This window comes from Myiozetetes cayanensis, unplaced genomic scaffold (genome assembly GCF_022539395.1).
Source record: "Myiozetetes cayanensis isolate MyiCay16 unplaced genomic scaffold, myiCay2020 scf12, whole genome shotgun sequence".
In the NCBI taxonomy this organism is placed as follows: domain Eukaryota; kingdom Metazoa; phylum Chordata; class Aves; order Passeriformes; family Tyrannidae; genus Myiozetetes; species Myiozetetes cayanensis.
In genome coordinates this window covers 15,456,383-15,471,621 of record NW_026086826.1, presented here as the reverse complement: position 1 = coordinate 15,471,621, position 15,239 = coordinate 15,456,383, and the positions used below count along the sequence as shown (strand labels likewise).

Genomic DNA, 15,239 nt, shown 5'->3' with positions numbered 1-15,239 from the left:
AGGGGAGGGTGCTGATCCAAGCAGGACAGACTCCAACTGAGGTGGTCCCCTTGCTGCCTTCAGCCTGCTCCAAGCAAGAGGCTGCTGTCCTTCAGGAAGAAGGTATGGGCAGAGGGAGTCAGCAGGTTTGATTTTTTTTTTTTTTTTTTTTTTAAAGAATGGAAGCACACTGAACTATCACCCAGAGATTTGGGTCCCCTCATGATTGCAAGTTTTTTTTTTTCTGAAGTTACCTGTGGAGAAAACATGACCAGCTCCTTCAATAACCAGCAAAATCATGTTTGCGACACAATTTACAAATTGCTCTATTTAGAACTTTAATTTGTGATATTAATGACTGCAAAACACTTAGAATGACATTTGTTAAAGGCACATTTCATTTTAATGCATAGTGTACCATTCTAAAATATCCTAATTTCCTTACAAAGTGCTTGAGCAGCCACATACAGATAAAGTATAGCAAAATATATTTACAATCTAGGGTTTAAATCTTAATCTGCCTAAAAATATTTAAAAAACTACAGAGATAAAATTAGTGCTTTTTTCAGCTTAACTGGGTGAACATAACCCTGCCCTCTAATTTTTTCTAATTTTTTTTTTTTAGTGATTTGCTTAGATTAAAAAAAAAAGATTTCTGTACAAGATGTAGTTACAAAAAGGTATGTTTGAGGATACTTTCATAAGTGTTAAGCACCCTGTTAGATGCTTACATATATATATATATATATATTTGGGAACCGAAAAAGGGCGAGCTGACTGTACCTCAGAAGTATTGGTTTCAGCTGGATACAGAAACATAATTTGCTTCTTATTAATTTGAACCTGGAAACAAGGAATGCTGAGGAGTTGACTTGTTTTGCCCAACATGATTTGCAGCACTGGGGAAGGTGCCTGCCTCCTTCCTGTGGGGCACTTGCCTGGTTTAGACCTATTAACCATTATTTTTTTTTCTCCCTTAAGCCTCTCCCCTGCCTGACCCTGCAGGTCTGTCCAGCATCATGATTTTAAACCACCACCTTAGCAGTGCACGCTCCACTGCTTTGTGTTTCTTCTTTGAATTAATAAAATTACCAGTTCTTAATTAATTCGAGTGCTGATTCTCACTGCCTTAGACCATGAACAGCAAACTCCTGGCCCTGATGAACCTGTGAGGTTAGTGCTGAATGGTGCTCGAGATAAGGACTACGTGGGAAATTGATTTTCCAGGAATTAACGTTTGCCCCAGAACAGCAGATGCCGAAAGTAGGTCTTAGTTTACAAATACACAGTGTCTGGTCAAAATTATTTTTCAACTTTTGAGGTACAGCTTTTAGTGTTAAGGGGTTTATAAAATATACACTGTTTTTATCAAAAATATTTATACATTCTGGTACAAGGTATTGCTTTTTACCCTCAGTAACTGCCAATCCAGGGCCTGGAGGTCAGTGGCCTACAGGGATACGTTTTTTGTTCCCTTGGCCACCGTGCAATGTTGATGAAGTGGAACAATTAAATTACTTGCCAGGACGTAAGAATACATTACACCTTCCAAATATATACATGTTCACATGTATACACTGAAAATCCTTACGTTTTCTAGGTGACATTGTGGGACAGACAGAGGAGGGAGGATGGAGGTGGTGAGAGAAGGAGTGGGGAACTTCTCTGCCCCCTCGGGGCCGGGCAAGGCAGGCGGCCGAGGCAGGAGGGGCCGGGCTGGGGCCACGCGGGTGCTTCGCTCGAGCCTTGCACTGAGCAGTGTCCTCGTTACATTCCTCAAACCAAACAGGGCTGAAGCTGTGCTTAAGAAGCTTGAAGGCAAAACTGTTTGGCAAGTGACTTTGGTAAACTTTCCGGATTTTTCAGGATTTTTCTTTGTAATGGAAGCACTTACACAGTTGTTATCTCAAAGGCAAGGCATTTAACATTTTTCCTAATAAATACCATAGAAAATTTACAAAACAAGGCATATCTGTTCTGAATACCGTTATTTTAAGAACACAAGATGAAGGTGTACGTAGAAGAGTGTAGTTTTATAGACTGCACAATATTTAGCTGAAATCATTTGCCTTCTCCGACTAGAACCGTGTTCTGTGTGAGTGTCACCAGTATCCCAACTTATTCCAATATGGCTGAGTGGAGATCACCTAGCTCAAAGTCTGCTTTTCCCACTTAAAGGCAGGTACTTTAAGAAGTGATGTTTTCTGCTGTGGAAGAGTGAGAGAACTGTACAGATCCACGTGTGCCCATGTGCGAGAAGCTCAGTACAGCCTGGGTTCACCAACTCAGCTTATGAACGCCATAGACCTGCTTTCCAGTGCTCAGATAAAAAATATACAAAGAGGCCACTCTTCACAAGAGTGTTAAAACAGTACTTAAAAGGATCTTCATGTGATTTAAAAAAAACCAGAAGCTACAGGTGGCACAGGGAGCAATTGAAGGGTCGGTATTCTGAGAGAGGCATTCTCGTGAGCCAGTCAGCTGGGGGTTCACAGTGTCTGCAAGTTAACACCAATCAGCAATGTAATCAAAATCTCTGAACATTTCCTGCTCTTCTTCTGAAAGTATCCTTGGTTCCCGAGGTGGAGTGAGGATAGGTGCTTCGGAGGTAAATTCATCATCAAAATTACTAACATCTTCTCGTCCTCTAATGGTGGGTACAAAGGGAGGCTTCACCTTCTTGGCCAGTAAAGCATTCCAATCTATTTGCTGTAAAATAAAGGAATTGATGTTTAGTTTCCCATCTCTACTCCTTCATGTCCTTAGAAATAATATTAGTTTGTACTCACCCTGAAGAAGTGATGCTTTTTCACATCCTCAGCATCTTTCTCTCCAGCTCCAAGACGCCGCTCTGGATTTCTTCGTAGCAGCTGACAAAACATGCACGGTTTCAACAGAGAAATTCAGGGGAAGGGAGAGGTGGGAGGGAGGATGAGTACTACTGGGTAAGAGCCAGCACCGAGATTAGGTGGACAGTGGAATTCATACTTCCTATCTATGGAAAATGCTTGGCCCTCACAGGGAGGGAGAGGCAAAGCTTTGCTTTCAGCAGTGCTCTTTCAGCCTGCCAGCACAGCCCACCCACAGCCGAGCCAGAACAGCCACCGAGCAGACTCCTCTGTCTCCCTGCAGACCTGTCCTGCCAGGTCATGGTACCAGAGGCTGTGTGGGGCAAGTGCTCAGCACAGGGAGGGTGCAGAATGTGCTTTTTGCTGCTGAGGGCACAGATTTACATAAGCCAGTCATTCTTGCAGGGCTCAGAAGAGAATTACCTGCTGTCTCTAGTGCTCAGCTATTTCACAGCAGCTGATTTACCAAGAGATGGTTCAGTGCTGCTTCATATGCTCAGGCAAAGGAAAGGCTTTCCTAGCTAACTCCAAGAGTTCGATGCTCCCACTTGTGAATCATACTGCTATGAGCAGTCCCCTGTTCCAGGCAGTGCCCAGCAGCAGGGTGGGGGGATATTCATGATGTAGCCATGAAAAAAATAACGTCTAGTGTGTTCTCTCTGATGGAAACAGCACAGCGAGTAAAGTCCCAGCACACAGTTCTCAGTGTGCATATTGTGGGTGCAGTGTAGCAGACCCTGCTCCCTGTGGATATTGGCATCATAATTTTCACAGTAGAAACACCTTCCCCAGGTTCTGCCTTCTTTCTCTAAGCAAACACACTCTCCCTTTTCAGGTATAGAATATTTATGCTATTCCATGCTTATGTCCCAGTAGTTACTGTGCTGCAGCTCAGTGCTGAACTGGGTGTCAGACTGATACTCAGCATCAGACATTTAAGTGGAGAGGCTGATTCTAAAGGCTTTGCTTTTCTATCAGCTGTGATAAGGTTCTAACTCAGACAGGTTCAACCATCTCCTTTTGATACGCAGAGGCACTGCACAAAGAGCAGCACTAATAACAATCATAGACAAAATCAGCTGTTCCTTGCCAAGAATGGCATTGCAAGGTACCATGTGTAGGGTGTTCCCTGCCCCAGTTGGAATAAAGCCAAAAAGATTTAGAAGTCTTTGAATTAAAATAAGCATGTGACAATGTTAATCTACCGAATAGGTCAATGCAGCAGTGTTCTGCTAGGAAAAGAGAGCTCAAGTTTTCTAGTTAGATACAACTAGGAAACATAGTTCAGGGACAAAAATCAAAAATATGTAAAGCCTTAAGTGTTTTACATATTAAAACAAAAAAATGCTCCTGAATAAAGTGGAATGGCATCAACAACTTTCATTTAAGGTGATAGGCAGCATGGCACAGTGTAAGTGAAGCAAGTCTGAAGTTTAATTGCAGAAAAAATATACCAAGCAAAGGTTTCTGAAGTATTTTCTTCCTCATAAATGTAATTGTTGGAGAGAAAACAGGACAAGAGTGGGATACTGTAACATTATAATCATTATGTCCTTACCCGTCTCATTATTGAGATGGCTTCTGTAGACAGAAATCGTGGATATCTTACTTCATCATTTACAATGCTGTCAAACACCTCTTCTTCATCATCTCCAGGGAAGGGAGACTATAATGAAATTAATAAAAAAATACTGTAAACAGGCTTAAAAATCACTTAAAATTGAAAACAACATACCAATGTTTGGAATTAGAGACCCTGAAATGAAGTCTTCCTTCCCAGAAACAGATACATAGCTTTCCATAAGGAAGAGAGAAAAGGCAAGTTGGTATTATCCCTTAATTCTTACTGAAGGACTATGCTTTAAAAATGTACTTTTAGAAGTAGGAACACCTAAAGCTGATCATCTTTGAAGCCTGACACACAGGGTGTACTGGGAATGTGGAAAGTATCAGCTCTTCCTTGGGAGAGCTGCCATTCACAAGCAGCATGATCAAGACCAATTTGTTTTTGTAATATCTTTAGCATGTTACAGCTTAAGGGTTTTCAAACTATTTTGAAGTGGCCTGACAGATGTAGGTGACATTGTATAAGCTTTTTGTCCTTTTTTTACCTGAAAGGAAGTGAAAGTAAGTTGAACGATCATCTTTGTTGAAAGTGAACAAAATGATGAGTTTTTCTCCAGTTTTTAGCACGTGAGCTCTCACTGTGCCATCTGGGAGATATTGTAACAAAATGGACCAGAAGGTGTCTGCGATGGTAAATAACTTCTCAATAGCGACTTATTACCCCAGCTCATTATATGCAACTGGGACTTTCTATTTTAGTGTGTTTGGCACCATCTTTCACTGCTATCCAGCTTTCTGTGTTAAAGTTAACTCCTGTACCTTGAATGGAAGTGAAGAAGTTTATTTTCCCCAAAAGCATTTGAAAGCAGTACTGCTGTACACATCCAAATTTGATGATAGCAGGTATGTCCTGGAAACGGAGCTCCCCAAAACTAGATGCACAGATGTACTAAGTTCTTGCTTAGAGACACTGATGTTTATGTGCCATTACGGTAATCTGATTTAAGACATAATGATGTAATTAAAAATAAAAATCTAGAGGTTAAGTCTGTGACAGGTAGGGCATATTCAATGGTGACAGGCTGGTACCTTGAGTTTTGTAACCTTTTAAACAGTTCTTAGTTTTATGACCCCACTGTACCTTTCTAGAACTTACCTCACCCACTAGCATCTCATAGATAAGAACACCAAGACCCCACCAGTCTACAGCTCTTGTATAGGAAGTTTCTGTCAGCACCTCTGGAGCCAGAAATTCCGGTGTGCCACAGAATGTGCTTGTTCTGTCTCCAAATCCCATTCCTGAAAAGTTACAGATAATGAAAAGTGAGCAGTATTTGCTGCCACTCCACAACCTACCCCTCCAAGCAGAACCTCTCTCCAGAGCAACTTCAGCAGATTCTGTAGATCTGGGGACTGTGGCCTGAAGGCTCAGGCCAGTGAGGTAAAACATTCCCCCATTCTGCCTTCCCATGCCTTGTCCCATGTGCTTCTGTCTAAGTGTTTCTATCCCCAACTACATGCAGTGGGCCAAAATAAGCTTCCAGTTACACCTCTGTTGCCCAGTTACCTTTGTGTGGAAAGACACAAACAATCTTAGGCTCTGCAAGCAGAAGCAGAAGGTACTGGCAGGCAGTAGAAGCAAAGGCAGCACACTGGTTTAGTCAAATGTGCCTGCTCTGGGTGCTTCTGTAGTGGTAAACTACAAATTGTAACGTAAAACATCAAGTGTAGTGAAACAACTCTGAGCAAAATAAGCCCTGTGTGTTTGCCAGGGGGGCACAGTCTGGGACATCAGCACCCCAAACCCAAGCCCCCCATTTATTGTAGCAGTCAGTGAAGCACAGAGCTTTCCTTCTCATTTCCTTTTGTCATTTACAGAACTTGTTTGTACCTAGAATCCCAGGATATTGAAGACATTGTTCATGTTTGAACACCTACTGAATTTTCCCAATTCCCTCTTAGGCTACCCAGAAGGAAAAGATATGGAAGGCAGGCTACACAAACTGGAGGAGGATACGGACCTTGCCAGACCTTTTCCCCCCCGCAGTGGGGTTTGAGAAAGACACTGTAAGTTCTATCTCTATTTTCTGTTATTTGAAAGGTCAGTAGTGAGATGCTTGAAAGTAACTTGCCCAAAGGAAAAGGCTTCCTTTTGGGATAATTTCTCAATTTTATCTATACTATACTTTGCACATCATTTCCATACACTTTGAGTTGCAGCTATTTCATAGATAGAAAAATAGATTATGAATTTGTAAAAAAGTAAGAGCTTGGGATGGGTTATAATGGTACTTGATTTCGTTGTACAGTGTCAAAATGTCTAGAGTTAGAAAAACCACCAAATGCTTTTTCTTCTAACTTGCAAAATGCAGCAGTGTGTCTTCTTAATAAAGCAGAGATGTTATGAAGTAAGAATCAGAATAGGTGATGCTCAAAACTGACAAAGAAGATATAAAAAGAATAGGGCAATGCTCAGGTGCTCCCGATACTTTCCCACTAAGGAACTTCCTTCTTTCTCCACATTGACACAATCAGAGATTTATTTTTTCCCTTCAAATAACACATGGTAAATAGACACTGTACACATCTGGCAGTCCAAAACTCTCAAGGAACAGTCAAGAGTAGGACAGACTATGGAATTCCCCTAGAAAGAAAATTTAACTGCCATTACCTTCTTTGCAAAGACCAAAGTCAGCAATTTTCACAAAGCCTTCTGTGTCCAGCAATAAGTTATCCAACTTCAAATCTCTAAATGAACATTTGAGAACAAAATTGCATCACTTGATGTTTCTTCAGTACTAATGAGAATAGCTGACATTCCTCTGTTGGAAATGGCCCAGTGACTACTTACCTATACACTATTTTGTGCTCATGTAAATACTGAAGTCCAAGAACCACACACGCAGCATAAAATCTGTCAAAAAAATTAAAGTTAAAATTTCAATGGAATTTAGTCTTGCTTTTCAGAGTGTTAAGTCCATGACTATTGATTTTTTTTATGAGCCATTTTTTGAAGATTACCCATTGTTGGTTTTGGGTACATATTACTTTTATATGAGGTCAGAGTTTTAATGCCAGATGGCAAAAGTGCTTAAGCTTGCAGCCTTCACACTGTGGTATATTTGCTTGGCCTGGAGGATAAGTTTTCTGTACTGTCCTTTGCCTCTAAACTCGAAATCTGCTGACTGGTCATTCTGATCGTATTATCTCCCTATGCCTCCCGTTGCCAGAGCACTGAAGGTTTTCTAAACAGGCTTATTCTTTCCTTTTTTAGCTTTGTCTGCTACTTTAATTCTCATTCAGCTTTGTAATGTAATCTTAAAAAAAAAAATTATAAAAATTAAGCATCAGTATATACATTTTGAATTCAATACAGATTCACGTACATTAAATCTGCATGTCTTTCCCTGACAAAATCAGTTAGAATCTCTAACCCTCTTAAAAACTTAAGCAGCATTTGCTGAAGTGACATAATATGGAGGCAGGTGGTGATAAAGCCCTCAGTTCCCATCCCCTGAACAAAGTGCCCTTCCCTTGGTGCCCCAGAAGGGGGGTGATACTCACACTGCTCTGGGCTCAGAGAAGACATCCGTGTGAATGTGCATCATCAGGTCCCCGCCAGCAGCATATTCCATTACAAAGCAAACATGATCTTTGGTTTGGAAACAAGCAAAAAGGTTCACCAAGAAGGGATGTCTTACACTATTCACAGTTTCAAATATTCGCTTTTCACACATCAAGCTGCAAACAGAAAATCAGGAACAATTTAGAGCTGAATGCTGAAACCCAGTTTTTCAGTTCTCAGAAACTCCTGGTACTTTACACCTTATGTTTTTTCCTCTGTTCCTCAGGACAAGGTAAGAACATTCCTTTATTTCAAGAGAGAGATCTTAATACTTGCACACACATTAAGTTGATGCCAGGACTTCTGTGAAGTTAAATTTAGCTTCCTCAAATGCAAAGAGGAAGCCTAGCAGGCCATGCAAATTGTGCCCTGATAACTTCCCTTCCAAATACTCAGATCGCATTAGCTATGCATTGATATCACATGACATTCACCTCAATCCATTTTAATTGTATACAATACATAAAGTAGAAAACCAGTGGCAACATTATAAATATCTACCTATAGTAATCTCTGATTATTTCTCCTTAAAATAATTGGTTAATTTTAGCTTATTGTTAATACAGTTATCTTTCTTCCTGCAAATGAATATACTCACTCTTAAGCAGTTGTACAAACACCTTACAATAAAACTAAAAACAGTTCTGTAAAGGCCCCTTTACTTCCAGGCAAATGAAAAAAATAATCTTGGTTTTGGGTCAAAAAGACTGAAAACCAGCCAACAGTGCAGAGTACACACAGGGAAAACATGATGGACAAAGCATGGCAGTACTTTACAGGCTGAGAAAAGCAACACAAGGGTTTTGCAAGTAAACAGTCACTGCTGTCCTGAAATACGATGGAAATCTACAGAACCAGCAATTAGAGTAAATAATTGCAAGAGAATCTAAAATCAAAACCAGCCTTAAGTCAGAGCTGTAGTACGGACATGGTAAGGGCACTACAACAAACCAGCACTCCTGGGTTACCCTGCTCTCCCCTTGTTCCAGAACAAGACCACACGTCTGCAGCAGCCAACTACACAGGGAGATGACAACTTGTTTTGCTCTTCCACTCAATGCAACTACTGCTTGGTAGAGCTTACAGCTGGAAGAGCTGCATGCAGAAAGAAAACATTCCACAAACTGACCTGTCTACTTCATCACGAGCAACAATATCTCCTTTCTTTAAGGCTTTAATAGCAAACATCTCATTTGTGTTTTTGTACTCTGCCAACAGCACCTAAAACAGAAGAGAGAAATTGAAGAGCTGCATACAGTTTTTGATATAGACTTGACACTTGATATAGTCTTTGATGTTTACCTTTCCAAAATGTCCTCTGCCCAGTACAGCACAACATCTGAAATCCTTCAGACTGAACTGAAATCTTTGTTGTGATCTATGTTAAAAAAAAAAAAAAAAAGGTCACAAAGTTCCTTGTTTATTAACTTTAAGAAATATTATTCAGATCAACAGCAAAACCATTGCTTTCTCACCTTCTATCTTCAGGTTCTCTGGTGTTGGTGTATTTCATGTCTGAATGGGGAGCATCAGGCTCACAAATTATTTCAGGCTGGAGTTTTGGGACAATACTATTTCTGCCATTTTCAAAATCAAAGGTAGCTACTTCATCCTGTGAAGAGCAAGAGATCAGAAAATTTCAAACTGATTATGAAGGCAAATGACTATAGAAATTTTACTATAAAGTGTGTGAAATTCTTAATACACCCATTACCTAGGCTAAAATGGCAACCTTTCAGATGATACAGACAAACAAGCTTTTAACAGACTGATGAAACCTACTGCTCCAGTCATTCTGCTCTTTCTCAATAAAACCATTTTATCCTGAATACTCCAGTGGTTTTGGACTTCTGTTTTTTTCCTGTGATGGAACCAATGACGTGGGGAGTTAAACACACCAACCACGGAAACACTGATTGCCACCAAGAGCAATTGGAGCATTCTGTTGAGACAATTCTGCATGTGGAAGTTAAGGGAGCATAGGCTGATATATAAGGGAAGATATCCAACATTAAGATTCTGAAAAGTTACTTGCCTGAGAAGGCACATCAGGAGCCTTTATCTCAGAGGAAGATTCACATATTTCCCCAAGGGAAGATGCACGGGGTGGAGCAGGTGGAGGCTCAGGCTCAAGTTCAAAGTCCAATTTGGCTACAGGAGAGTCACTGACAAGAAAATAAATAACTCCTCAGTGCACAGCAGAGACTGTTTTAATCTATGTAGATCTCTTCTGAACCAAACCTTGGCTGTGTGGATCTCGCTATAAAATGGATGTCCACAATTTAAACATGGAAAGGTCTGCGGCCTTGCAGAATAAACAGACCCAACATACATTATATACGTCAGGGCAGGTCACCTCACTGTGACCCCTTGCACCCTGCAGAGATCACGTACCCAGCTGGCAGTGTCAGTTCAGCAAGCTGGGCGTCCACCACCGGCCCGCTCGCAGGCACTGGTGCTTGGGGGCTGAAGGTGCCAGAGTGATTCACTGTTGGAATGGCTCTTCTCACCAGCCTTCCCCACGTGGCAATGTTAATGTTCATCTGAGGAGCTCTGAGGAACGTTTTGCCTACAGATATTGTGAAAAAAGAAAACAGGGTGCAAGGAATTTCCTTACTTATTACCACAAATAATAATTAACCCTCCCCATATTAATCCATTTATAGTTTCTCAAGAACAAAGTAAATTTGTCATACTATTTAGCAATTCCTAACTATTCACTATTAAGTGCTAATGCGCAATAAGGAATTCTAATTCAAAACATTTCTAAATGCAATGCCAAATCCTTCATTATCAACGGCTTTATTCACAGGCAAACATTAAGACTCTGCATAAAAAATATCACAGATCTATACAATTTCTAAGCTTTACATGTTTATAAAAAACAATCACCTTGCTGTTTCGAAAAAATTTTCTTCTGCCTCTGGAGTTTTGGTCTTCTTTCAATAACTGGATTAAAAAATGTAACCTGCAGTTCAAATAATGTGTGTTATAATTCAAGTTTCAGAACAAATGCATTCTTAAAAGTTTAAGGAAAACTTCTTAAACTATTCTGCGATATAACACTTGCAAGTATATTCAAGCGCTTCAAAGAAACATTCTTACCTCTGCAAAGAGAGTGCCCTGGGGTTCAAGATAGAGACACATGCCATGCCGTTGGTTATCCAGGAAATCTTCCAACCTCAGAAACTTCACTGCACACAAAGATCTCCAGTCACGCCAGTAAACTGAGATTTCTAATTCACGTGACTACGACAGGAAACACACACACAGGAAATTACTTATTAGTAATTGTTCTGCAAGAGTTACCACTGTGCAAACATAAGATCCAACAACTCAAGGATCAAGATGCAGAGCTGTTACTTTAAAAGACTGTCAGGGCTTAACCAGCCAGACTAACAAGCTCTCCCTAGGATGACCATGGCACTTCAGTTCAGTTCAGGTGTGAACACCAGTACACAAATAAAAGTACAGGTGTAAAATTCTCCCTGAGAGTAAAAGGAGAGAGTCACAGTCATCAAACGTTTTGAGTCTGCCCAACAACACTGCTTGTTCAAGATACTTTAGCTCAAGCTCTGACAACAAAGTTTAACCTCAGCTTTTGTAGTTTTCCATGTTATTTACGAGTATCAACTTTATTTCATGGCTGCAGACAATTCAGTACCTGCACACACACAATGATGCAAAACTTTATACAGTATTTCCAAAAAGTACATACAGCTTTTGTAACAAGGTCGTGAAAAGGGGCTAAAACCTTTAAACTAACAAGAACTACTGCTGTATCTTGCTGGTGGGATTTACAGATTCTTAGGGTGTCTTATATGCTTATTACAAAAGCTTGTCACAAAATGTGAAGAATCCTGCAATACAATATAACAGCAGCACGTGTGTTACTAGTTTAGTTCCATCATGATGCATCAGTTTACTATGATAGCTATGATAGGTTTTAAAAGAAATAAGAAGGAATAGATTAAAAAATGACAGGGTTTGGATTGTGCATTTCAAATACATGAAATATGGGGTCATGAACAGCAGGAGTAAGGTCCTGTTCTGGCACCAAAAAGCTGAGTTCTTAAAACAGAGACCATGACACACATGCTGGGCTGGTGTGAGCAGTTACTATGGTTTGAGTAGTTCTAGTCCTAATCTGAGAAGGATCAAGGCTTCAGGGTTCCACAGCTGCTCAGTTTTTTCTGCACTGCTCCTGACCAGAACCTGAAGTTCTCTACCTGCAGCTCTAAAGCTGCTTCCTTCCTTCCTTCCTAGACAGAGGGAGTCTGGTTTGGGGCTGGAGGGTGGAGCTTGGTGGGGAAAAAGCAAAAACAGGAAGGTAGGTTTTTTTTTTCCTCATGTGTTTTAAACACATACTAGAGGTAACATTTAAGCTCCTAAAATATAGTTTAATTTTCAGTCTATTTTAAACATTGATGCAAAAAAATCATACTTGTACCCTAAAATACTGTGACTATCAAGTATCTAAAAAACAAATGCTTGATTAAACGTAAATTCTACTTCAAGGGTATCAGTTCAATACTTGTGTCCTTCAAGTAACATTTAAAGTTGTAAGAAAGAACTATTACAAGAGAACTCTTCAGCAGAAGCACTGTAAAAACTCTGTGACATAGCTTTGCCAAAATAACCAAACTGTATCTATCTGATATTACAATTTACTGATAATAATAATAATGGCCAGTCTTCGCGAGCGAAGATCCGGGGAAGGTCTTTCCACCTTCCAGCCTGCGCATTGGATTTTTTAGGTGAGACACAGTGTGCGCGGAACTGAGCCCACCCTTTAATCCTAAGGTTCATCTGCCGGGGCCAAGCGAGCTTGGACGGTGGCAGCGAGGTCCTTAGGACGTAGGTGGGTTGCCTTTAAGGCTAACGAGCCCCACCTGCCTGGGAGTGGCCCTGACCGGGAATCGAACCCGGGTCTCCGTGGTGATAGAGCGGCGCCTTTCCATTAGACCACCAGGGGCTCCAATTTACTGATAAATAACTAAAATCTGATGATCCAAATTAAAATGTAAGAGCCATCTACCTCAGGCTAAAAGGTTCTTAAGTGTTATATCTTGGTAAAAATATTGCATCAGTTTGTAAACCAGAAAAGGTAAAATTTCTAGAATGCTGGCCCAGCACAGTGGCTTAACCCCAGGGAGCTCATTCTGATAAGGATGGGAATACTTGACTGTATGAAATTTGAACTTGTATTTGAAATTTGAACAAATGACAGTAACAGAGGAAAAAAAAGGCAACATCAAATTAATCCAAAGAATCAACTACAGATGTCAATGAAATCAGGTTACGTTTTTACCCTGTCTAGTTCCAGTGTAAATTTCTGATCCCATGACTGATTGGAAATTGGTTTCCAGCTAGTTTGACCAACCACAGTGTTGTCCAGCTTCAGTACAGCACAGACTTCATCTGTAAGTAAAGTACACAAACTCAGCTTAAGTCGTTAAGAGGATTTTCCACAAACAAAAAAATCTCTAGTAAGTTTCCCCTAAAAATGTAATCTCATATTTAACTGATTCTTATGGGCATAATAGTGTGGTTGTGCTTTTATTAACAGCTTCACAGGTGAAGAAACAGGTAAGTTTAAAGCTTGGAATCAATGTAATATTTTAAATTACAGAACACTTCATGCAAATAAAATCATGTAAATAAAAGGTATGCATAAAAATAAGAGAAGTAAGAGTATACTGAACTGGACAAGTCATCAGTTTTCCCACTTTTACTTTTACTGGGTCTGCCTATGAAAGCTGATCTGGCTTCATTTGGACTCCAACCAGGTAACGTAATCGATGTGGCTTTTGATCGACCGGGGACATTTTCCAAAATATCTTGGCAGCCCATTAGCCTAACTTCCAGGGTACCTAGAAGATGACAGACAATGACTTATCAAAGATTGCTGCTATGAAGTAAACCAAGTGAATGACTAATGATTGATTGATGGCAATAGCTCACATTCTGACCCCCGCAGGGTAGAACAGAAATATCAGATGAAATCAAAAGACAAATCCAAGACAGACATATATACTGAAAATAAATGCATTAAAAGTCAAATATGTGGGACTCAACCTTCTAGAAAGAGCAACAGTTCACCAAAATAACACAGAATAAGGTTTTGTTCTGTGTCTGAGAAGTATCTTTGTTTTCTTCACTTGAGAACCTAACTGACTAGGATTTAAGTTGTAAGCAATGTCATTTTTTAAGACTGACAAATTTTGAGTTTCTTACTGAAACAATGAATCTTGTGGATGGAACAGTAGAAATTTTCCACGAGTCTTATATAACTAATTAATATTGGATAAAAGTAACATACTGACTTTGAGACTACAAAGTTGTTTAAGGTACACTCAGAAATCACATTTGCCTGCTGCACACTAAAGTCCAGTTTGAGTTAGTGCATAATTTAAAATCATTGACTTGTTCCAACTTCATTGAATTTGAATTTATAAAAGCTGAGACAAGAAGCTACTCTTCAAGAAGGTACTCTTCCAGGTCTTCTACATCTTTAACCAAATGAGGTATAGAAGCTGCTGTTCAAATTGAAAAGAGTTTCCTCCAGCAGCACAGAAACATCTAAATACCACAGATGGTTACAAGAACTGTAGGTTGACTTCATCCTGTACAAGATAACATCTGTAAAACTGTGACACCACTGACAAAATCAACTACTAGAAGTGGTGAAATCAGCCAGTTCATAATCACAGTGTCAGTTAGAAATACACTGCTGAAATGCAGTCTTCTCTTAATAGCAAATGTACTTAGCCATGAAACTTAAAAGTACTCTTTTGCAACAGAAACTTAAGTAGGACTTGACCTAAAAATGATCTGGCAACATCATAGCCCACAGAACAGACACCAAGAAACCAGTCTAAGAAGAAATCCCAACCTGCAGGGAACTAACAGCCGTAAGTGACAGCTAAGCATTAGGCTATGAAGACAAAGAGATGCTATTGGCTTCCGAAACAGGTTAAAAGGTAAAAGAACACTTCATTCCCAAACTCTGTTTAGAAAAAAAAAAGAAATTAATAAGCAGAAAAGCTATAATCTTGTATAAGGAATGGCTTTATATCAGAAAGTTATGTTGATGCACGTTAGGAAGTATGACAGTAGCACTGCTCTATTTTTCACAAAGCATTAGAGGCAAAACACAAAAGACACTGTTCATTTAAATCCAGCTCAATGCAAAGCTCACTGTGTAGTCAATATGAAAG

At 39.9% G+C, this 15,239-nt stretch overlaps 1 protein-coding gene across 1 annotated transcript in view; it reads right to left on the bottom strand.

Annotated features, from left to right (window-relative positions):
• Positions 1 to 300: 300 nt before the first annotated feature.
• Positions 301 to 15,239, bottom strand: part of PKN2 (protein kinase N2) — a 55,049-nt gene continuing 40,110 nt past the window's right edge. Inside the window, exons 7-22 of the mRNA XM_050306344.1 lie at positions 13,725 to 13,892; positions 13,331 to 13,440; positions 11,125 to 11,268; positions 10,912 to 10,987; positions 10,414 to 10,588; positions 10,055 to 10,184; positions 9,495 to 9,631; positions 9,322 to 9,397; positions 9,149 to 9,240; positions 7,959 to 8,135; positions 7,246 to 7,308; positions 7,066 to 7,142; positions 5,551 to 5,693; positions 4,387 to 4,494; positions 2,769 to 2,849; positions 301 to 2,688 (exon numbers count right to left, since the gene is read on the bottom strand). Coding sequence (XP_050162301.1) covers positions 2,485 to 2,688; positions 2,769 to 2,849; positions 4,387 to 4,494; positions 5,551 to 5,693; positions 7,066 to 7,142; positions 7,246 to 7,308; positions 7,959 to 8,135; positions 9,149 to 9,240; positions 9,322 to 9,397; positions 9,495 to 9,631; positions 10,055 to 10,184; positions 10,414 to 10,588; positions 10,912 to 10,987; positions 11,125 to 11,268; positions 13,331 to 13,440; positions 13,725 to 13,892 — 1,961 coding nt within the window. The 3' untranslated portion in view covers positions 301 to 2,484. The remainder of the gene's footprint in view (positions 2,689 to 2,768; positions 2,850 to 4,386; positions 4,495 to 5,550; positions 5,694 to 7,065; positions 7,143 to 7,245; positions 7,309 to 7,958; positions 8,136 to 9,148; positions 9,241 to 9,321; positions 9,398 to 9,494; positions 9,632 to 10,054; positions 10,185 to 10,413; positions 10,589 to 10,911; positions 10,988 to 11,124; positions 11,269 to 13,330; positions 13,441 to 13,724; positions 13,893 to 15,239) is intronic.